This window comes from Artemia sp. Qi Xiang Cuo, chromosome 8 (genome assembly GCF_049724085.1).
Source record: "Artemia sp. Qi Xiang Cuo chromosome 8, ASM4972408v1, whole genome shotgun sequence".
In the NCBI taxonomy this organism is placed as follows: domain Eukaryota; kingdom Metazoa; phylum Arthropoda; class Branchiopoda; order Anostraca; family Artemiidae; genus Artemia; species Artemia sp. Qi Xiang Cuo.
Window position 1 is genome coordinate 53,213,301 of NC_142801.1, and position 25,211 is coordinate 53,238,511.

At 35.9% G+C, this 25,211-nt stretch overlaps 1 protein-coding gene across 5 annotated transcripts in view; it reads right to left on the minus strand.

Annotated features, from left to right (window-relative positions):
* The window catches only part of LOC148949559 (uncharacterized), a 39,363-nt gene that overhangs the window by 4,919 nt on the left and 9,233 nt on the right, over positions 1–25,211 (minus strand). For 2 of the 5 annotated variants that reach the window (XR_016142146.1, XR_016142147.1), the window contains exons 2-5: positions 23,403–23,540; positions 14,875–15,306; positions 8,229–8,639; positions 5,001–6,031 (exon numbers count right to left, since the gene is read on the minus strand). Coding sequence is in view for 2 of the 5 variants with exons in the window: in XM_089093588.1 (XP_088949714.1) it covers positions 5,094–6,031; positions 8,229–8,639; positions 14,875–15,306; positions 23,403–23,540 (1,919 nt within the window). In the remaining 3 variants the exon portion in view is untranslated. Of the gene's footprint in view, positions 1–4,114; positions 6,032–8,228; positions 8,640–14,874; positions 15,307–23,402; positions 23,541–25,211 lie in introns of those variants that run through there. The other 3 variants (XR_016142145.1, XM_089093589.1, XM_089093588.1) reach the window with 3 other exon arrangements.

Consider the following 25,211-nt stretch of genomic DNA (forward strand, 5'->3'; position numbering starts at 1 on the left):
TTGGATCTGGGCCCTGTAGTGTATCCTGTACTAATTGCTGATGACAGCAAATTCTTCCTCACTGGCACCAATTTACCATCGGCAATAATTTTTGCCCAAGCCCTTCTGAACAAAATCCAGGCGTGGTGCCTTACAAATAACATGACCATTAATAGCAAAAAAACGTCTAGTAGTATTATATAGAAGCCCCTAAAACAAACACGTAATGTAACCTGCTCTTGGTGTGCAGTACTTCTCCGACATCCTCCCACAAGTGGAGGTTGTCAAGTTTTTTGGTCCTTTTATTGACTCATGCTTATCATTCTCTAATCATATTTCTTACATCACAGCACTAATTTTGAGACAAGTAGCTATGATTAACTCTGTACAATAATGTAACGAAACTTGACAATATAATTTAATCTTTCAACTCTTAACCAATTTGCTTTAATTACCCATGTTTGATTCTTCTTTCTTTTTTTTTTTCCGATTTCAGTGTAATTTTTTTTTTTTTTTTTTTTTGGTGTCATGATCCTTAACAAGTTCTATTCTAGGATCTTTATTGTTATTAATGTTACGTTTTGTTTTTATTCGAATGAATTGAATTGAAAAACTAATTATGATTAAAATATATGCAAACACATAATGTATTATTGCAAACGAGAATATGAAAAATTTACAAAATAGGGTTTAATATCTTCCCAAAAGTGGTTTGATTTTAATAAAAATTACACGGTGAAAAACAACATGCATGAGAAACCTTTAGCTGTTATCTACATTACGTAAAATTTCTTGTTTTTCTACAAAAAGATAGTCACGTAGGCGTTTCTTTTCTCCTAGGAATGATCATATCGAGCCAGTACTCGTAGATTATTGAAAGAAGATTCATTCGAAAAAAATATGCAAAAATATAGCGTTCTTCTTCAGTAAAAAAAGAGATCGCACCACAGGCAACTACCACACTCTAGAATTTTGACCCGTACAAGAGCAATTTTGGTCTGACAGGGCTGAACCATTATTGAACGAAATCCTGAGAGCTTTTGAAAGGGTCATAGACAGCATCCAAGTTTCAAAGGTCTTACTAGTGTGCGGTATACTATTCAGCAACTGACAGGTTATTTTGAAACGTTTATCTAGTAAAACTAACAACTATAGTATTTTATAGTTGTTAAACTATTTATAAGGATGATGGCTAATGGATTCTCTTATAGGAAGGAGTTATATATACAAAGAGTTTGAGTAAGCTGAGTGAGTGAGTTAGTTTTGTTTCTCTGCTTTACATTATATTTTTCTGAAGACGGCTATTAGTCATATAACTGAAATATTCGCTTAGGCTGTGCATTATATTTTATTCTTTGTCTTCAGAAAATTCCCCAGGGACTTCTTATATTTTGTATGATAGAAAAGCAGTGTGTTCTTCGCAATTATTTACTAAGACTCAACTATAGAGTTCTTTTAAGTCAGTTGATAACGGATCGGATTTATGTGGTTTATATTAAGTGCTGATTTTATCACGGTCCATGTAGGACTTTGAACAAATAAATTATTAATATTATTGTTCAGGCAAATGAAGCCGGGTCCTCTTTTCAAAACTGCCGCAGAGTTCTGATTAGCCATGGACCTAGAAAGACATAACAAATTTCGTGGCTGCTACTATCAGTCAAGCTTTTTTTTCAGATTCGACAAACCGTTTTGGTCGATGTCATGATCACAACAATTTAGGTACCCCTTTCCCCCAAAAGGTCACAAAATGTTCAGAACCAAAAAGAAGGTGTAAATAAGACCCATACTGTTACCTTCGACTGTGTTTGGTTAGGATCGGACAATAAGTTCTGCTATAAGATAAGGATTTTGAAGTTGTATTTAGATGACAAGCATTTAGCCAGTATGAGAATATGCACTAGCTTTTACCTCTCAGAGTGTTTTGTTGTGCTCCGATCAATTTTTGTGACATACATTGTGATACCATGAATTATGCGCCCCCCTTCTCCTTCGAAAAGGAAGAATTAGCTAAACACAAGAAATATCCATCTAGAACAATTACTTATACTACCTATATGGTTTGATTAACAACCACTTCCGGAAGAAAATCTGATTACTAGTTTTTGAAGACCCTTTCCACATATGACAAATTAATGTGGAACCCTAAAAAGTGCGGTAAATTTCGCAGTCCTTTGCCTGACGGAAGTCTTTAATGACACTATATTGGACCAACGACAAACCAACTTTTGTAGGGCTTGGTTCACCACTTCGTTTTCTAGGGGGGCAATTGTTTTCTGTCGACTTTGCGCAGTTGAAGCATAAATTTTTTGGTTCTTCGCCCAATGGAAGTTTTTTATGACGATACATTAGACAGAAAAATACCATGTTTTGTAGGGCTCTGCTCGACTAGTCGTTTTTTAGGGGGCCAATGGGTTTCTGTCAACTTCATGCACATGAAATAATAAGTTTCGTCGGGCTTCGTTCGACAAAAACTCTTCCAGAAGCTTCCCTTTGCGCCAAACGATATTGACTTTTGTCGGGCCTCGCCCGAAAAGTCCTTTCTGAGGACCTTTAGGGGGGGGGGGTCCCCCCTCCCTTAGTGGTGCCCCTGCTAGTACAGACAGTGAATACGGTGAAGATGTAAAAAGAAGAATAGTCAAGGCGCATGGTTTTTCCGCAGTAGAAAAAAGTCCAAAAGAATAAGAAGACAAGTCCATAAACTTGAATTAGAATATTGGAAGCCACAGTCTTTAAAGTGGTTAAGTATTACTTTGAAACGCGGCTGCTTGACTGACCGTATATCAAACAGTAAGATGTGCAAAATATATTGTTCGATCCCACTTTCTATGGCTATAATGAAATAAATGTTAAGATGGCTAGGGCACATTTAACAGCTGAAGGGTGACAGATTGCCAAAGAATGTGCTTTTTGTCCGAATAAAAAGCAGGTCGTCCCCAAATGGACTACGACTAGATCGTGAGAGATGATTTAAAAGGAACAGTAACTACATGAGAAGGGGTAAAGAGTGAAGCTCGAAATAGATAGGAGTACAGAATGAGCGTGTCCAGCTGTGTTGACCTCAGTTGGCTAGGTACTGTAGAGAGTTATTAGCAAGAGGAAACTTTTTTTGCCATGAAGTTCTAGAAAAAAATATCCAGTTTAAAAAAGATTAAGATTTTGAAAAAAATCTTAGTTTTTAATCTCTTAATCTTTTTTTTAGATAAAGCCAGTTTAAAATTATTTTTGCAAGCGAGAAAAGACGACGTAAAGAATCTGGGAAACTATAAAAACTTCTAAATATTTTAGGAATAAAACAACATAGAAGCAATAGATTACGCCAAACAATAGGACTAGTGTTTTTTGAGGGGAAGCAAATCCAACTTTTCCTTAGAAATTCCGAAGTGTCCTTTGAATTTGCACAGCTGAGCCAGAATGATGGAGGCAAACCTTCTCAGTCTCGTTATAAAAAGTGCAAGTCATCCCAAATAAAATTTCCTATCACACTTTAAGAGCGCTTAATTAAACTTTTTATTTTTGCAGCCAAAACATTTTTCGACGCATAATGCTACCATTTTGCAGCTTTGGCATTGTAAACCTGGACGGTTTTTTATTCAGCAAAAATGTAATTGGTAGTTGCATCCGTATTCAGAGGCAGAGATAAGGACCCCCTGTCCCCAAAAAGATAAGGGGGGACGAGATCAATGTGTGCTTCCTAACATTTTAGCCTCAGTTGAAGGGGCACAACATACTGTAAAGCAAAGGAACAAAGCAAAAACTAGTATCCAGATTAAATTTTTAGCTATACCCAATTTAAGAGCATTCTTTTAATCTTCCTTATACTATCAAATATTAAACATAATCAGAACTACACTTAATTTCAGATAAATCAGTCAAAGGAAAGAGGTGTAAAAATCAATGGAAATACGCAAAGCACTAGAGTAAATTTAATTACTCATCACTTCTATTGTGTAGTTAATTATTAATGCTGACTTGTTAGTTGACTAGGTTGGCTAGTTAATTAATACTAAAATAATCATTTGGATTGCAAGAAATAGTATTTGACAACTTTAGTTGCTGAATTGAAACTATGAATTAAAGTACTCGAATATTTTTCAAACATTCAAAACTACTATAAAATTTCCTATATTAGGACCACAGTTTATAACATGTACAAATTTTAAAATAAACATTTATTATAATGTATAAAAATCGCTGATTAGTGCATCCAATAAGCATAAAAACACTCAAATGCATTTTGACACTCGTAGTTAACATCAACTATAATTAATTGGTACAAAAAAAGGGAATTTGAAAACCACAAAATTCGTTCAGTATGTTAACTTGGAGAGAAAAGGCATGGTACTGAGCTAAATTAAAAATGCTAACGCGCAACAGAATTGACCTTTATCTTCGCGTACCATTATCTAACGCATATCTTCGAGAAAAGCAGACGGAAAATCTCAGTAAATAAATCGCCATCCTTTTGGGACAAGAAACTGTCAATGGCAAGTCAAAACAAATTTATTCTAAATATGGCAAAAGAAACATACAGAATTTTAAATTTTGGCTCATTCTAAGAGGTGACTGATATTAGAAAGAAAAATACCATATTTGGTTCGGATAAATAATGTTAGAGAAAGAACGGGCATATTTGTACATAATTGGAGAGTAGATGGATATCGCCCTGAAGTATCCAAGGACGAATATTCAGAGAATTTTATTTTTAAGAAAATACAGTAAAATAAACAAAAGCTTAAAAATAACAAGACTTAATGTTTAGTTACAAGACCCCTCCTAACCCAGAAAATCAATAGTCCCACTTTCTTCAAATTTGATCCTGAGCACCCAGTACAGGGTATTATAACAAACAACATTTGGGGGTACGAAATTACTATGAAGATCATGCTTTCATGATCAAGCAGAAACTTATAGATACAAACTTTTTTTTTAACAAAAAAACATTGTTTTTCATTACCAGCTTCTTTAATGTCGAATGAAAAACAGTCCTGTTTTGCTGCTCACACCAGTGGCCAACTCACCTTAGCAGAGTTTGTCATGAGGCAACCTCTTTGGACTGTCCCAAAAAGACAACCGTCAAAATGTTTTCAAAAACTCAGCAGCAAAGTCCGATGTTATCTCTGAGCCTTAGAAATAGAAGAAAGCATCTCAAGAATTTTATCAAATTTCTTGTTTTGAATAGTCTCTACTCGAATTCGCCTTTCTTTTTCCATCCTAATTTCAGTTTGTATCGTCTCAAAACACTTTTCAGTTTTCTCTTCTAACTTATACTGCCTTTCTTCTAGCCTGTCTAGCCTATCCAAACATTCACTTACTAAACAACTGTCTAAACTTTTCTCACTTGTTGAAGTTGAAATTTGTCGAGTAGATAGTCTAGTTGAAGTCCTGTCTATTTTAAATTTCTTGAAGGACGGGAATCTCTCTTCTTCGTCTTCTACAGCAGGTGATTTATCAGCGGCTATCATTTGAGTACGAGGTTGGGCTCTTTGCCGTTGCTTCTGAGCTATAGAAAGAGTTGATGCATCATTATCACTAACAGAAAAGTTTACCGAGCCTAAAGGGTCAGGGATCTCCGTTTCTTGGGTCTCATAGCTATCACGTATAGAAACATCACAGAAATCTGACACTTCGTCCACACTTACTTCCGGAGAATCAGTGAAGAAAAAACCAGTATCGTCATCATCATCATCATCATCCTTTTCTTCTTCATTCACCACAGGAAAGTCTACATCATCAAATAATCCTTTAGGTTTCTTCTGCTGAATCTCCCATATATCCTTCATGAATGGCGGAGCATCACAAACAGACCCACCAGCTGCTACTCTGGCCAAAAATCTTTTAAACTTCTTCAGAAGATTCTGATATTTACCATGTACTTTATCGTTAGGATTTTTACCAGTATTAAACCCAACTTCCTGCATAATTTGACTTGTCACCACAAAACGATTTTTAACCAAGTGAGTTGCTTTCAAAAGTCTTATTAGAACAATAGTCGCCATTTTATCATTTACAGGATTTAAAAGTCCATGTTTAGCATGAGTCCATACTTCACCTGAAAAAAAAAAATTATACAAATAATAATTGTAGAAACAGATTATTATTGCTGGTCACAAAGTCAATTGAGACTATACCCAGTTTTGCCAGCATTTAAAATCTTACTTCTCTGGTGTTTCACATCTGATCGACATTTTTTTTGCATCCAGGCGGCAGTTGTGAGGTATGAAAATCAAAAATTACCAAACACTATCTTTACAACCAATAGCTCATAAAAGATCACTTACGCCACTAAGTTACATACGATATGAAACAAGAATATTTTTTATTCTTTCCGTCAATAGGAAGAACTGTTCTATGATAGTCTTGTTAATCTTGTGATGAACTCTTGATGAATCCCTTCTTTTTATCACAGAAGATCTTAGCAGTCTGACTAGTAAAAACAAAGGCTTTCGTTATGCACCTTTTTACTTTGTGGATGAGCAGGTTTTCTATAAAAAAAAAGAAAGAAAAAATAGCCAGAAAGCTTAATTATTTTATTATTTGCTTTTAGTTTCTTTGGCTCTTCAAACGTATTTTTCTTTTTTCCAGCGTTTACCAGTTTCACTGGTAAACGCTGGTTTCACTAAGTTTGACTTGCCAATTACGTTTATTATTCAATTTAAGTTCTGTGGTTATTTTTTCATTCATAGTACTTTCTGGTGGTTTTAGGTTTTAAATTTTCCATTACTTTTCGTTGAAAAATTCCTTATTTTTATTGAAGAAAGTAAAGAATTAAAAAAAAGAAAAGATAACTTAACTTCCTTTTACGTCATTAAAGAGAGAAGGGAGAAAGAATGTGGGATCTCAGGTGGACCAGATAAGACTTTCACCTTTTGAAAGACATTTTTTCATGCTAAATACAACTCCTTTTTCTATTCGAGTTCTTAGAACACAGAAAATGTGAAAACTTATTCCGTCCTCCCATAGTTTTAAGATTTAAAAGGGGAAACAATTCTATGAGAAATCGAGATTCACATCTAAAGCGAATAAAGAAGAAATTGTCTCACCCTTCACCATCTAACTATATAATCCGTCACCAAAGTCATCATGTCAGTAACTCTAAACAGAACCCAAAGTCATCAGGATTAAGACGACTTCAAAATTTGTCTGGAGAACAATTTTAATCTAACCCTGACGAGAATACACGCTACGTTTTTCTTATACCTGTCGTTCGACATGCTTCGTTGCTAGTATTTTATTTAAGAGTCCTCTTTTACTCTCTTAGTAAGAGTCCTCGGCAGTTCCGCAGCCTTCGTTGAGTAGTCACGTAGGTAAGGAGACGTCAAGAAACGCCAAAATATTCCTATAACGAAATTATAATTTTCTTTCAACAAAGAAAAGGTATTTCCTGGCCAAAAATAGTGCATAATGATCCATATTACTGTCAAAGCATCATCAGCCTTAATCCCAATTCAAAATTACGAGCCATATAAATCAAACCTTTAAATTTGTAAGACGAACAAGCAACTGTCAACGCTTCCATCACTGACATGTTTATTACGAAAATATATGGATTTATAAAATATTCATCCGAGTATTATAGAAGGGGAGAGGGGAGGGGGAGTTTAAGTAATTAACCAATTTGTCAATAGAAGAGCAATGCGCCATGCGACAGCGATTCATAATTACTAGGGATTCCACAAAAAATATTAAGTTCAACAATAAATACCATTTCTTTAGTTGGATCCCCCTTCACCAAACGGGAGCTGGCGTCCCCCCCCGCCCCTTCAGAAAATGCCCCCAGTTCTAAGGGAGAGACGCGGGGTAGGTGGAGGCAGATACTGATGTATAATACACAGGGCGGTATCCAGGACTTCTGTTCGGGGGGGGGGGGTGCAATAAAAAAAAACACATCAAAAATGTGAAATTGGTAGACCTATTTAATCCCTCTTGATTTCTGGGAGTATTTATGGTCTACGCTGTTAAAATGAAAACCCCCAAAATGAAGGCAAAAAGTGGCAGCAACCTGCCACTTCCTCATCCCCATGCTTGTAGAAACTTCGAAGGATGCTCATTTGGTCAGGAATTGAGAGTTCTAGTCCTTTTCATAAGCAGAAAATGAGAGTATTTCCGGGGGAGGGGTAAACTCCTGGAATCCACAAAACACAGTTCTAACCAACCCCTGGCTGTCTGCCACATTGCAACTCGCCTTTCGTACTGGTATAACTCGTAGTTTTGACTTGATAGTTTTAAAATAAATAGATAATATTTACATTCTGCTGGTGTATATCCAGCTAGAGCTTTTTGGGCTATATCAACAAGATCCTTGCTCTCCATATTGTTAGTACAGCTCAATTCGATAGAAACTTCATCACATTCTTCTGATTCTCCCGAAATTTGATGCATATCCCAAAAATAAGGTGGTAAATCTTTTCCAGATTTCTTGGGTTCCATCAAATTTTTTTTATTCATTTGATACACTCGTGACATGTTTTTAAACTTCAATTTACACTTATCCACTGATTTTGATGTCATATTGAAACCAAGATTTGTTAGAACCCATGCAGCTCGACAAAATCTGGTTGTGTTTTCTGTTTTCTTCAGTACGTGCAGAAATATCTTTGTCGCCATTTTATCATTCTTCCACTGATTTTGGCTCTTGGGAAGCCGTGCCCATACCTCTTCTGGAAAAAGGAAAGCATATATAGTGTTTGATCACTGGATCTAAGGGGATTGGTTCGAACCTAATCAGGTTCTACAGCCGGGATCTACAAGGGGCATATTCATAGAGTATAATTTTACTAAAATACTTCCACAAGAGATAAACATAACACCCCACACTAAGTTGCGATGGCGTTTGGCGAAAATTGGCTAAAATACTCCTAGAATTCCTCTGTAAGTTTTTACCTAATAGTCGTGTTTGCAGAGACTTCATCTTTTGCCAATGTGCGAGCACCCGTTAACGTAGAAAAGACGAAAAATATTCTAATACCAATAGACCAAAGACTACCAGACATAATCCTACGTAATATAGAAAAATAATAGATGAAGCCCCACGTGTTCAGACAACATATTTTGATTCTACAGGTTTTCCTTATTTCAATCCTTCAAAGGAAATCCCGAGAAATGGTTAAAGCCTTGGTGAACTCAGCTTTTTTCCCATTGTTTATTAGCTATATAGAGAACAAACGTGCTGTCGATAGCACCTTTCTATGCTCTTTCCGAATATACTAATCATTTCCATTACTAATTTTATATTGAACCCTAAAAGACCCCTTTAAGTGACACCTTGTTCCCTATTCGAAAACGTTTACCAGAAATCTTAAAAATTACCTTAAAACAGTCATAAATACTTACTTATCTCACCCTAAAACCACATTGCTTCACTTTACTTCCTCCCTCTCTAATGGTGGATAAATACAAGATCCACTCTATATATTCTAACGGTGTTTTTTGAAAAGGCGCGACTCTTTTCTCCTTTATGAGTTTACGACGAACGCTAATCAATCAGAGGGAGGAAAAACAGATGTGCTAATTAGAAAAATATTTTTAGGAGTTATGGGTTATTTATATTTTTACTATGGGACATGGTCGTCTCTTACAAAGTTGATAGATAGCGCTGCGACCCGGATAGCGTAAATATTTATGGTGGGCTGTATATCTATCCACCTGGGGCGGGGGGGCCGGGGTAAGAAAATCAATGCACTTTCATTACTGATATAAGCAAGTAGGCCTAGTTTTCCCCTCGGCCAATTCTGATTTCGATTCTGACGCATGATTATTAGTGAGTGCTCGCTTCCGCTTAATACGTTATATCTTCAAAAAATGTGCTGTTCGTTAATGTTATTTATCTTTTTGTATTTTTCCCTTTTATTTGTCTTTCTTTACCCCCAGTATTTACACCTTCCTGTGCTATTTTACTGGTTATTTTTTTTTTTAGAGCAAAATAATCAAGTTCGTGTCATAGCCTTTTTAATTCGGATTAGGATGACGTCACCGGTGTTCACGAGACTACAGCATGGCTCTCTGTCACCTGCATCGGTAAGTAATTATGGTTGAGACTGATTCTCTGTTGGGGATTAACGCTAACATAACACTAGGGAAATTAAGTGATTATGAACTTGAAAGAGTTAATTTTAATGAAATTATAAATAATCCGGTTGGTAAAGCCCCCAATATGAATTTCTATGAAAATTTTGAGAATTTTATTGATAGTGTTTGTGGAGGAACTGGGGTTTTGGGACTCCGGAGCTCGGTGGGGTGATGCATTCCTGGGTGTGCATCTAAACGTTCAGGGCCTAAATTCCTCGTTTGATGATATTCAATTATTATGTAGGAATTCGTGCCCTGCAATTATCGGTCTCTGTGAAACATTTTTGAGCGAGAAAAATCAGGTACTTTTGGATATTCCCAGTTATATGTCGATATTTCTTAACCGCAAGACAGCCCAAAAAGGTGGACTTCAATTTTACATCTAAAATGATTTTCAGGCTATACTAAGACATGATTTATTTACAAATAAGGAAAAGGATTTTGATTTACTTTTTACAGAAATCCAAATCAATGCTAAGGACAGGGCAACAATAGGCTAAGTATATCGTTCTCCAAGTGGGTCTGTCACCCAATTTATGAAAACATTAGAAGATGTTCTTGGAAAAGTTTTTGCTGAAAAATCCGAAGTTGTATTGATGGGCGACTTTAACCTTGACCTTGTGGAACCGTCATCTAGACAGGCTTCTGATGTTTTGTCTTTACTAATTTCGTAAGGATTAGCTCCTTGTATAAACATACCGTAAAGGATTTCTAACCAGACAGCAACATTAACTGACAATATTTTTTTATCACTACACTCCATTAAGAACGAAGTACTGTTTTCTGATACTTCCCACCATTTGCCAGTTACAGCCTTGTTTCCAATCCTCCAAAATCCACAAATATTAGTCCCCCAGGATACACCGAGATTCTGTTGCTCACCAGTGGAGCTGGATAGACTGAAAGAAGATCTGAGTGAATCTTCATGGGACTTTTCATTACCAGAAAATATTAGTTTGGGCAATTATAACGATATATTTGGCCAGTTTTATGACACTGTTAAGGAACATTTCTCGGCTTATTGTCTAAAAGCTCCTTTAAGGGATCCTTGATCAAAAAGATCAACGCCCATAGCTCCCTGACTAACATGGGGAGTCCTCAAGTCAATAAATAGGAAGCAGAACCTTTGGAAATAGTACAAAAAGAGACCAAGTGATGCTAAATTAGAAGCATTTAGGTTGCACCGTAATATGCTGAAATCAATTATTCGGAGAGCTAAAACAGTATATTTTACAAAGAAATTTGATGATTGCGGTAAAAATATAAAGAAGATGTGGGACATGATTAAGGAAGTTAGTCGGCCATCAAAAAAACTAGAAGGTCTCCCTAAGTCTCTTGTGGCAGACGATCAACTTACCACAGAAAAAGGGCAAGTACGACATCATATGAACAAATTCTTTGCGGAGATAGGGAAATCAACTGCTAATAGTGTTTCCCACTGCTCGGTGTCTCAGACTTGGAAACAGTTCCTAGGCCCCCCGTGCTTGAAATCAATAGCTCTTGAGGACGTTATGGTGCAGGAAATTACAAATATTGTTTTGTCTTTAAAGAATTCTTCAACAGGTTTTGACAAAATTTGTGCTAAAGTAATCAAACATATCCTTCCATCGATTATCATCCCACTTTGCCATTTGATTAATAGGTCATTTCAACTAGGAGCATTTCCTCAACGTCTTAAATTGTCGCGTGTGATAGCTCTCTTTAAAGGAGGTGACTGTGAGGATCCTGGGAACTATAGGCCGATCTCTCTTTTGTCAGTGTTCTCTAAGATATTTGAAAGGCCAATGCTAAAACGTCTGGTGAGATTTCTGGAAGCAAATTTTTTTCCATCAACATCAATTTGGGTGTCGCGCAAAGTATTCTACAGAAAATGCTTGTAATAAAATTCTCCAGTTTATACGACAATCTTTAGATTCTACTCTTATTCCTGCTGCCATTTTGCTTGATGTAAAGAATGCTTTTGACAGCCTTACACACAATATCCTCACTGGTAAACTTTCTCATCATGGTGTGCGTGGGGAAGCATTATCTTGGTTCTATTCATACCTTACTGACAGATCTATTGCCATGGAAGATACAGACAAGGAAGTTCCAATTGAATACGGAGTACCCCAAGGTTCTATTCTTAGGCCAACCCTCTTCCTGATATATGTGAACGACCTCTACCGAATTCTTAACACCCCAATTCCCAATGTATGCTGTGGATTGTGTCACAAATGTCACTCTCAGACTATGTCGGCGTCCACATCTGATAGTCGAGAAGAACTGGTAGCATTTGCAGATGACACTACTCTAGGTGCTGCAGCTCCGGATGAGTCATCCCTTATTCTAAAGCTTCAAGCAATGACTGAGAAGATACTTAATTGGTTTGACATAAATCAACTAGCTTTAAATGTAAAAAAGTCGTACCTTTTTATTTTTGCCCGTACAGGTGTGAGCTGCACCACAATTACTGAGCTTCCTACACCAAGAGGCTCCATAAGTCCCCCCCGGATCGATATGTGCGATTCCTTGGAGTTCTTTTGGATGAAAATTTATCGTTTAAGTGGCAAGTACCAGTAATAAGAGTAAAAATTTTCTGTTGACTTGGACTCATCTGTAAATTAAAGCGTTTATTTTCTTTTCCTATACTCTGTCTTTTGCATTTCTCTCTCATTTTCCCATATATATGTTACTGTTCGTCTGTGTGGATGTCTATATTTTCTTCTGTACATCCTCCTGTTCACATTCTTCATGAGAAAGCGGTAAGAGTTCTCCAGTCGACTACACACACTCCTATTGATCTCCTTAAGATTAGACATATTTATGTTATATCTCTATCTTCGTTGGCATATCAATTCTTCCACGGAGATCTCCCATTGTGTTTTTCTGGACTACTTAAGCTAGTAGGGGAAGTAAATTTGTACGCAGTTCGAAACTGGGAGGATGTGATAATTCCGGCTACTCCCTCGGTTAGTTCAGGCTTAGATCTGGTCGTGACTGTGGGACGTGCTTGGAACTTGGCTCCTGCTGAGATTCGTCAGTCACGAACACTTGGCTCCTTTAAAAGACAGATGAAAAGTTTCTTATTAAAGGTAAATATTAAATAATTTATACTTGCTTTATGGTGTTTTTTTTTTTTTTTTTTTGTTTGTTTTTTGTTTTTTCGTGTTTTTTTTTTTGGGGGGGGGGGTTGTTTTGTTGGCATTGGATCCTCGATGATGTAGAGAATTTTATTTTTTTATTTATTGTCGGGTGATAGGAGGGTCACTGTTTCATGTGGACTGTCAGTGAGTTGACTTCTTTTCCTTATAGATTTATAAATTAGACATTGTTTAGTATTGTTTATGCCAAGTTTTAATATTAGTCATTTATTCTGTGTCGTTTCCCAAATAACGGGCCATAGAGCCCTTTGGGATACTGTTTTTGTTATTGTTATTTATGGAAATAAATGGAACTTGAACTTGAAACTTGAAAGGCTATTTATGATTGGTTTAAAGTGGTTCCTAGATTTGGTAACTGTTTTCTCTTGGCAAATATTAAGAAACAAGGTGTCAATTTGAGGACCTTCTTAATGGCTGAACATAAAATTTGCAATCGAAGCAATCAGTATGTTTGAAAAGAGCATTTAAGGACCCATCGAGTCCTATATTCACATTCTAAGCAATAGAAAGTAGCTAAGAAATAGAATGGATAGTAAGTAAATTCAGTAGCTAGGTAATGAAAACAACTTAAAATTTACCAAAGCCCTTACTTTTAAGCTGGACTAGACCGCCCTGTGAATATCGATGGGGACCAGGGTGGAGTGAAGAAATAGTATTAGCCACTGTGTTGGTCTCCATTAGTAGTTTTCTGATCAAAATTCGACTTTCTTTGCAGTAAATATAATTTTTTAAATAAAACAGAAATTAGCATCAAATTTACATGAATTTTACAGTTGCAGAAAAAAAAGGCAAAGCAAAAATCAACTAGATAAGTAAACTGCTCAGAATCCAAATCCACCAAGTTAAAATACACACAACACAATAGAAGAAGAAAATCGTGAAGACACGTTCAAGCTATTTATCAGGACTTACTGACCTTTTTGTATTTGTTTATAGCTTAATTGTGGGGAATATGTATAAGCGCATTTTAGCATGGGCTTGTGGCCATTAAGCCTAATTCTCGTTTTAGAAAAAATCCTTCAAGTAACTGGTCTACAAAGTGGCACAAAAAGTTTCACAATATATAGGAAGTAGACTACATAGAAATGGCCTCTGAATGGTTCAAATGGAACAAGCATTCCTTAGAATGGGGAAAACAGCAAGGATAATACCCCATTTTCTTTGGCAATTATACATAAAAGCAGTAGCGATTTTAAGACTCATAATAAAGGGCGGGGGGGGGAGATATACCATACGAGTGAAAATAAAAGGAATTTAATGCTAGATGTAAAAGACACTGGGGGGAGGGTGGCAGCTGCCCTCTCCCCCGCCCTGGCCAAGAACCACAACTGAATGAGAGATTTCCTTGCTGGTAATTATGTGAACAGCATATCTGCAGAAAGAGTGTGGATGGTATACTGAGCGGTTGGGAGCAGAAAATATGTTCATGAAAGCATGAAAACATGAAAGCCAATCGGACTATCATTACCTAAAACGCTGAAATTTTTCAGTATCACCCCCCCCCCCCTCCTGAGAAATCATCCTTGCGTGCATCAAAATTCTGAGAAATGTTGCGTTAATCACATTTATTTTCCACCTACATCCCCCAAACACTTAAAAAAACTCATTGGAACATTTGGGCGAACCTTGCCCAGCAAAAAAGCAGACGCAATTAAAGAATAGCATTAAAGAGATAAAGCTTTACCATCAACAGGAATGTACCCATCGAGTATAATTTTACATTCCTCGAGAACTTGCTCATCTGTATTCGGGTCAGCAGTCACTTCAAGAGTATCAGATACATATCCATCACTAGGGGTATCGTCATCACCAGTTCCTTTCATCTCTTCCAATAGTGGGAAATAAATTGGCAAGTCGGAAAAATGTTTTTCATTCCGCTTCAGTTTTTCTTTTAGTATTCGATAGGCCTTCGTCAACGAACTGTATTTAGCCGATATCTTTTCAGCGGGTTTGCTGCCAAGGTTGAAACCACGAACAACCATCTCTTGAGATACCAATCCATTTTTAACCCGAGAATTGATGTGCTTTAATGAAAGCTTTAAAAGTATAAGGACTGCCATGTAATCATTCTTTATTTGTTGTAGGCTTCTATTCTTTTTCAGTGACCACACTTCAACTGAAAGAAAAGAAACAATAAATGTTCACCAACTGTAAAGTAGATTTATATGAGTCTACAAACACAGACAACAAGTAGAACAACAGGGAATTTTTTCTTAAGACAGGGGAACTTTAAACCTAAATGAATATTTCAACCTTATGTCTAAGGGCCATCTTCAGCAAAACAGCAAATGAAAATATAAAAGAAACTTACATTCAACCACGACCATTAAACCAATTTTTTTAACCAGTCCTAGCATCCTTACTTCAGGAAAGTTCAACCAGGACTGATAAACAAAGAGAGACGAAAAGAGGCAACTCATTCAAGTGAAATAAAAACCAATTTAAAACACGCTTTCAATTCTAATTTTGACTTTTGGGCAGCTCAAACTACATCAAACAATTCCTAGTAACCAACTCCGACTTAAGAGCAATCCCTAGCAATCGACTAAAGGCAATGGTAAACAAATCTGCAAAAACGAAATAATGGTGATTATGAACACATAAAATCCACTAAGTTTCAAGTTATATGTTTTAGACACATGCCAAAAGTAACCAGCATGAGAAAACTTGCATAGTTTTAGAAGACTGACAAAAATGGAGAAATACTGATAAAAATTATACGATTAAATTCAGTATTTCCAAGAACTTTTTATGGGAGTTTTCAAGTTTCAACTGGTTTAGAACTATTGGAAATCTATATACCAACCGGTCGAGCTTCCGATTTTCAATACTATTCGGCCACATGGTGCTGTAATTGTTCCTAACCTACATACAGACAATTTGCACAAAACAAACTGAAATTATACAAAAAACAGATATAATATTATTAATTGTTCTACAAGTTGCTGTAGAAATATTGTTAGTTTGCAACAAAAGATCAAATTCATATGCTTATCAGCACCAAGGCAGAAAGGGGGAAACCCCTTGATAGGAATATTTTGTCCAATCAATTCGCCCCTGTTGAGAAATACAGACATCACAGAATGAAAAATCCTTTATGAGCCCTCTCCCCCCCCCCCCAAAAAAAAAACACAACAAAAAATAACAAACGAAAAGTAAATTGACACTGCTCTTTCAGGGCAGATTCTGAACCATTATTAAGCAAAAGTTAAGCTTTAGAGCAAAGATGGGACGCTGAGGCAGGCAGCAGATCCCTTAGTTTTGGCATAACTCTTGATATGATCTTTAAAATGAAAGACAGCTTTCCAAATTATCAAAGTATAGATCTATATTAAAACTTGAAATGAATAAAGATTACCACAAATACCAGGTGCGACCAACCCCCTAAACGCGTGGCTCTTTTCACTAAAGTTTGGCTTATGACTTATCGAGAGTACAATTAGTACCAATAATATGTTGACACTTCAGCTTGAACCCCCTAGTTTTTAGTCAATCAGATTGAGGAAACAAACTGTATGTAAGGAGCAACCTTCAGGAGAGCAACCTGAACTCTGAAACTAACACTTTTGATAATTAAATGTACGTCAAAGAGCCTAATTTTCATGATAATTAAAAACATGCAAGACTAAGGTAATCGTCAATAGTTATAAGCACGGATAAGTTTGCAAGATTTCAGAAAAAGGAGTAATCTTACAACCCACAACCACCATCAACACCAAAAGTGATCCAATACTGATAAAAATTTAACAGTAAAATTCTGGTAGTAGGAATTTATTGCTTCCTTGTGATCGGTGCAATATCGCCTCTCTAGCTGCAATCGAAAAATGTTGTTCTAGACGTCAAATAGGAAATTTTCCATTTCAGGAATCTTAGCTGGATCTTAGCCAGCGATATAAACAGCTACATCCTGCTGCATTTAATAGATCAACGCCTGTTAAAATTGCTTTCCATTAGATATCATATCGCGGACAAAAATCAATCGTTTATGCATAGTCATCATAGAGGTCAGGCAAAATCACGCACAGATGCCTGATTTTGACCGCGTCATATGCATTAATTATCGACTGAGTTATCAACGTCGATGAATAAAAAATTGATGATGACAGCCCAACGACACCCAATGACAGTCTTCTGTCTAATGACAGTTCGATCTCTTCCATGAAAGTCTATGTTGAACAATAATTATAACTGGAAAAGTGTTGATTAAGGGTGCCACCCTTAATGTATTGTTATCATCAATAAAAAGCCCTTATCATTTCCAGTTGCCAAGAACTTCTGACCCTGTTCAAGTAAGTAGTATTGATTTAAACTCTTGTTATTACCAGATATTTGATTGTTTAAAAGCTACCACCAAAGCCAAAGTGCCTGTTGAAAGATTTTGGTCTGGTATCTTATTTTTCTTCTGTTAGAACTAAGGGTTTTTCAGTCAAGACTATTTAACCATCTTCCGTTTACTCCGTCATAATGCTGCGTGTTAGACAATTACAGGCTCCTGCAATTTATGCGTCCCGTATTAGCTCCTTGAATTCCAGGCACTGGATTATCCTGGTGTATATTTCAAGCTCAATACTCTTTGTGAGGGTTTTACTACCCAGATATTTAACTGAAGCTGGTAGTTTGTGGTGTTTGAAGCACTTTAAGAAATTATTCTGAAGGGTTTTATTTTTGATAATTTATCTTTAACCCACTACAAACAACCAGACAAAAGTGGAGGAATAAATTATAAAAAAAGAGACCAAAACAAAAACAATCAACTAGAAAAAAAACATAGGGCAAGACCATGGAATGGCTAGAACTTTGAAATAGCAGATTTGGACAACTCCTCGTGTAACAGGATCAGTCTTGTCGTTTTAACTGGAGCATTAAAATTCTGCAAAACATTTCTATTATTATATCATGGTGGCAAATAAAGTAAAAATCTCCAGTACCGAAAATAAGCTGAGCGGAGAGCTCGGGTATCTTTTAAAATTTTGTTCAAACAAAGCAGATAAAGATAAGACGAATTGGTCCTCTTAATATATATTTTGGTCCTCTAATTAATATATTATTGGTCCTCTAAATAATATATTTACTCCTCTTAGCAACGACTTTTGAATATCTAATCTGGAGCTTAAAGTTAGCGTCAGAAACTGAACGCAAACAATATGACTGTAAACTATCTGTAATGCAGATTCCCAACCATTTAATAGATTCAACAAAAGGTATAGAAAATTTTGGCAACTAAATGATGATTTAGAAGAAGCCTTGACATTAAAAGAGAGAAACTCAACCTAATCAACATTCAGAGAAAGTCCAATAGTGGAAAAAAAAAAAAGATACAAGCAAATTATCAGACCACAAGTTTGAGACAAATCAGGAACAAATCTGGGTTTCTGTTTATCACACAAGCCTCTGATAATTGCCATCAAAATATATCTCTTAGGAGGATGAGTCTCCTACTTAGCTCGTCCACGTGTAGGATTATTTTTTTTAGTAATTTCATCTGCACGAAGATTACCGATAATACCTGACTAGCTACGAATGTACCTGAGATAAATCTTTATACAGCATATTTGCAAATGTTCGACAGTGAAAAGGATCCATATCTAACTTCTATTGTGTGGCCAAATCCAGGAGCTCAAGGCTAGACAATGAATCTGAAGAAATTATAATGCTATTCAAATTGAATCTGGGCAGAACATTATTTATAACATATTATTGGGTCATACTTACGGCATTTCTTTCAGCTGCCATAAAACACGAGCTATCAAGAAGTTTCTCACCAATCGCACCTTTAAAAGGGGAGGTATGACACCTTTTTACCATTTTTTGACCAATTGGAAAACAGAGAAATACTCTTTATATGTAATTTTATTGGTGTGCGAGCAATTAAACCACCATTTAACTGAACTCCATGCAACTGAACCCATTTAGCTGAACCACCGTTTAACTCAACACCCGTTCGAAAAAAAAAAAAACATTATACTTAACCCCATGCAAATCAGCCCGCATTCAACTGAGTCCTATTTAACTCAACCACATTTAACTCACCTCCCCCCCCTTTAAATATAGCCCCGTTTGACTCAAACTCAACCCAAGACCTAAGAATAAGTTTGAACTAGGGCTGATTAGAACCTCAAAAAAAGTCTTTGCTCCAAATTAGAAATCTATTTTTTTTCTAGTTGGGCTTAAATTTTAATAGGATGTATTCTCTAATCTATAAATGCAATATAATAGGAAAGAAAGAAAATAAAAACTTAGAGGCATAGGGAAGAAACCAAAGTTTTGCATGCTTAAAAATGACAACTGCACTAAAGTCCTAAAAGCAGATTACGACGGTAGTGATTATTATACTTAGAAACAGCTTTGAATAGTAAATCACTCGTCCTTATTATTTTGAACTTTCGAGTGAATGTGCTATATAACATCAAAACCAGTGACCAGTTAATACACAGCTTTATTGGGTGGGGAAATAAAACCATAATTCCATGAACCTTGGATTGTTACTCATTTTAGGCCCCTACAACGTTCCTGTGACCTGCTAATGGCGGATAAACGAAGAAAGAAAAAGAAGACATACTTTTGATGTTGAGATAAAGACAAATAACATGTATAATTAACGAATTAGCTTTGTACTTTAATTAGGTCCCTGCCGATATTATCGGGCTGATATGGAGGCTAGTGTCATTATCGGATATTGGCCTTTTTTTCTTTTTTTTATCCAGAAGATGGCACCAGATTTTTTTCAGTAATTTTTGCTTGTCCGATCCTTGGGGATGAAGCCACCAGCTAAGTCTGGCCATGGTGGAAAGAGCAGCAGAGGTGAGTCAAGTGTTTGGTGTCAAAACACACCTGGTGCAGCAATGTTCGAAACTTATGGTGAGTTCAAAACCTACAAGCAGAGAAGTTGTTCTTGCTTGTCTCCTGGATCCCACATACAAACACCAACTCCTAAATCAAAGGATACTGAGTGACACTAAAAGGTGGCTACAAGAAGAAACAAAGAGTCCATTGTAAGAAACAAAATGAGCCACTGCAACAGAAGAGAAGGAACACCCAAACGAAGGAGAGTAGGCACAGCGAGTTTGATTGATTGCCTGTTTGATAACATGCAAGCAACTCCAATAAGTGAGGAAGAGGAGTCAGCACATAATATTGATCAGCAACTAGAAAGGTACAAGAGTGATCCTCTCATTGAGAGAAAAAAAACTTTCCGTCAGAGTGGTGGCGAAATAACAACAGTCGTTTCAAGAGACTGACACAACCTGCTCAGAAGTATCCCTGCTGTCTGCCCTCTTCTATCCCAGTCAAAAGAGTTTTCGGCACAGTTGGGAACATTTATGATGACAAAGGTCTCTGAAAGGGAAAAATGCTGAAAAGTTGTACTTTCTGCATTACAACTTGCCCTAGCTGGACTGGACTTATTAATCACTGTCTGGACTAGAACTATTTGATTTGATTGTTTCTCTAAATCTTTTCTAAATAAATCTTTCTAGCAATATTCGGAATCCACAGTGAATTATTGGGGCTGTTCTTTGATGTATAATAGACCAGGGAAAATACTTGAGTATGAATATGGGCAGAGAATGAAGTGTTTAAACTTTAGGTAAGGTTTTTTATTGGAGGGATATTTATCTGCAAATCATATCCAGTATCGTATTGGTACAATACCAATATATCGATATCGGACACCAAAGATCCTATCAGTTGGGCCCTAATCTGAATGATTTTCTTTCACTCGGTAGTTTTTATTAAACTCTTTTTTTATTTTCTACTTGTAAATGAGAGTGTTTCCAATTATGGAAATTTCTGTGGTAGACATTTTATAGTTTCAAGCCTTTACACTTCAGATTTGACACTAAAATCACATTTTGGTGCCGTAAGGCATTTTATAATGGTGTGGGTATTAAGAAAGTATAAAAAGCACATAAATATAAGAAATTTCTTTCAAATAAGCTTAATTAGTACTATTGATACTGGGGGAAATAAAAAAGAAAAAAAGACTTATAAGTGTTTCCAGATATTTTAGAAAATTATTTAATGTAAATTTGTTGCTGCAAGAAAATTTTACTGTTAAGATGAATCTAAATAATAGCGATCATTCCTGAATCAGCATTAACGAGCAAATTTTTCATCTAAGACAAAATCTTTTTAAACGTGTTTTTAAGCTTTTGGCTTCTATAGGCCATGGTTCTCTCTGTGCTAGGTTGCAGCTATTGCTGCAACCATAAGATTCAAGCGTATTCGGGCCTTGGACATGAAAATTTTTGCTAATTTCAAATATATAAGATAGAGGGATAATTTTTTGTTTGTTTTAGAGATGAGGGAGGGGGGGGGGGGAGAAAGGAATAGTTTGGCATTCAAGCAGCATAAAAAACAAACAAAAAATGAATTAAGACCATGAATAAAGACCATTTCATTCAAAACTTTTGTCACTTAGAACAATATGGGCTACACTTTCTAGTCATAATGTTAATTTGAGGATGGTTAAGGTGAATAGGGTTTAGTCAAACAGTGCTTGGTTAAATGGGGGTTAAGCTACATGAGGGTTGAATTGCACAGGGGTTGAGCTACATGAAGGTTCAGTTAAATGGAGGTTCAGCTAAATGGGTTCAATTGCATAGGGGTAGAGTAGAAAGAGGGTCAATTTAAACAGGGTTGGATTGCACAAGGGTTGAGTTACGCAAGGATTCAGTTAAACAAAGGTTTAGTTGCATGGAAACCAATTTTACCAAGTTTAGTATTTTTTTTTTGATATACTGGAAGGACGTAAGCTCTTTTTCCTGATATGAAAAATTAATTTTTATCGGAGGGAGTATTCAATTCTATAGGAGTACCTGCAGGAATGCAAGGGCAATGTAACCAGCAGGAAATGGGAATTTTATTTGAAAATTTTGAAATTGATGACAAAGGCCTCTAAAGATGGATACATTTCATAGCCAATTGTTCAATGTGTGTTTTATATTAGATATTAGTTTTTATTTTTGAGAAATATTTAATGAGGGTGATATTTCTTCTTTGGGTTATGATTTATAGCCCACTCTCATTATGCAGGAATTTATTAGTTGTGGATTTCCTAAGACCAAATATGAGGTGGATTATGTAATTTTTGTGGTTCCAATTTTCTGCACATACAATAAGCCCATAGTCAGTTTAATGTCTAACATGGTATCTATAAAAACTACACCCCAATGTGTAGACTATATTCTTTTTATTATTCTAATTTTACAACAGCATTTCCTTATTGTGTTCTTATAGCACTAGTGGAAATTAAGTAAGAATCTTGTGTACAAGAAAGTTCATGGCATCTATGTACTTTTATAGTACTACTCGACTAAAATACAAGAGACATCGAATCAAAACTTTTGGGAAGCAAACAAAAAAAAAACAAGAATTTAGCATTCTAGATTTAGTTTTCAAAAAAAATTTCCAGGAAATCTAGAAAAGATCTGAATTTTTTCTCTGATTATCAGAGATATAATGCAATGTTCTGCATATTCTAATGTACAATACAAAAATTTTCCAAAATAGTGTTCTTTCCCAGCTAGGATAGTTTTGTTTTGACACCATATGCAACATGAGAAAAAAAAGGCTTTTGTTTTTGTTCTGGAAATTTTATTCTGGAAATATAAATTTTACAAATTTCACAAGAGCTTTTCTGCCCTACTTCACAATTCCCATACCCATGAAAAATTTTGAGGTCGCACCTTTACCATTTTCGAGCTACAGACCACTGGTATTTAGGAATAAAAATATCTAGATAGGTCTTAGTAACAAAAAAGGTTACACCATAGCAGTGCTGTTTTCTGCAAATGTGTGCAGCAAGCCCTAAATTCTACCCCAAACTTGGCTGAATTAACAGATGACCCATACTTTAAGATAACCAACTGAGTTTTCATGATCTAAAACTTTTAACTGGAGTCTACAGTTCCCCAGCTTGAAAACCAACCCCAGTTCTAAATGGGTACCTGGAGAAATCTGGGGAAGGTAAGCAGGAAGGCTATGCAAAAGAACAGAATATTTGCCCCCCCCCCCCATTACACTTCCTGGATAAAGAGCCATGAAACGGAGGTCAGCACCCTGGTTTGGACCTTAAGGGTCTAGTGGTGTCATACTTACAGCTTAAAAACCAAGGAAAATCACATTTTAGCATGGGTAGCACACCTGTTCTGTTCCTGTATATTTTCTCCTTAAAACACAATGGAAAAAGAGAGACCCTGCATGCAGGAATACCTGGTATAGGTTCATATTTTTCAGCCTTATCCATTTCTTCTTTTAACTGTTTCATCATCCATGTTTTCTTCAGTTCTTCCACCTCCAGCCCATGGCTTAAGACATCGGCTTTGGTCCATTCAAATATTTGTCCTGATTCTACAAAATCAATTTCAAATAAAAATCTGATGTACTGTAGGGTCTTACTGATCCCTCATGGATTGTACTACTAACCATTTTTCCTACAGTGTAAAATATTGCATATAAAATAAATGCATTAGTTCTCATAAAAACAGAAGAAAAAGTGCAAACAACAAAGTTGTAAAGAATAAAAAAAAATTGAAATACTATTGTGAACAAACAAGGAAATGACCATTTTATCTAAGCCTAAATGAACTATCAGCAATGGATTGCTAATAGACGAGGGAAGTTAATTTTTGCATAGCAGCAGGGGCACCAATTAACTAAAATGGAGGAAGGGGTAGGGTAGAAAAGACTTTCTTCTTTTTTGTTAATGAAGATGCAACAAGTGATAATTTTCGAACTATAAAGGGGAAGGGGATGGTGGTGGTATTTTGAATATTTTTTAATTTTCTCAATGAAAATACCAAAAGAAGTATTTTTCAAAGTCTAGGGGGGCAATTACTCTGCCTGACAACAGGCATCCCTGTATAGTGAAGTAATTTGTTTACAATATCTGTTTAGCATGTTGATTTGCCTGTTTTTAATTCTAACCAATCCAATTTTTACCAGTACTATCAGCTGTAGTTGTCATGTTTATGACAATGTTATGTCAAGTAGTGCCAAAAGCCTTTCCCCTTATTTTCACTAGGATTTAGCATGTTCAATTTTTTCAAGTAAGGGTTTGCCACTTATGATCCTGTTGTCCAATTTTATGCAGAAAATTAGAAGTGTTTATTTTTCATTAGTGTCAATTACATTTTTGCATCAGACTTCAAACGCCTTATTTTCCTATAAAATTGTATAAATAAAAAAATGGATATAAAGAAATAAATTTATTTTCAACATTCCTGAAATACTGTAGGGGTAATTAGTGAAAATTTGGGTGTAAGTGAGTTAAAAGAACATCTTTCCAGAAAAAAACTCATATATACCAAAATGCCATAGCCATGGAGTAATTTGGGTGGGCATGAGTTTTGGACTATGTTTTGAGCCAAGCAAGCAAAAAAAAATTAATTGGTGTAAAACTATTCTAGAAAATCTTTATGCACTTGTAGATTGAAAAAAAAAACTAGAAAAAAAGATGCCAGCTTCAGAAAAAATTAAACAAACAAAACAATGCATTTTACACCCAGATTGATCCTATTAGTTTCTCAATACTCTTTGCATGTTGTTTCTATTTGTTCAATCAGCAACAAAAAAAAACATCTATGGTACGCTAAGGATTTGATGGTGCAGGAGGGTGATGAGCAGATATATTAAGGGATTTTGAGTGCTTATGCAGGAAAAGCATTCTAAAGCCATGTATGTGCATTGAAAAATTCTGTAATTAAATATGGGTATTTCTCACAGATTTTCTGTTCAGGGTGTGCAAGATTGTATGGGCACCATTGAAAGGGTATAAAATATATTTAACACTCCAAAGACCAAGCAGTTTGTACAACAAAAATTGAAAGAAGAGAAATGACAACAGAAGAAAGGAAAAGCCTAAGAGAATGTACCTCTTGTTGCCTCAAATTGCCACAATTCTGTGCAGTCTCTTGCTTCACTCAATACAATCAGCTATAGATGAAACCATAACATGGATTGACAACAAAGCTGTCATTGAGGCTTTACTTCTTCAATATTGTCATTGAGGCTTTGCTTCTT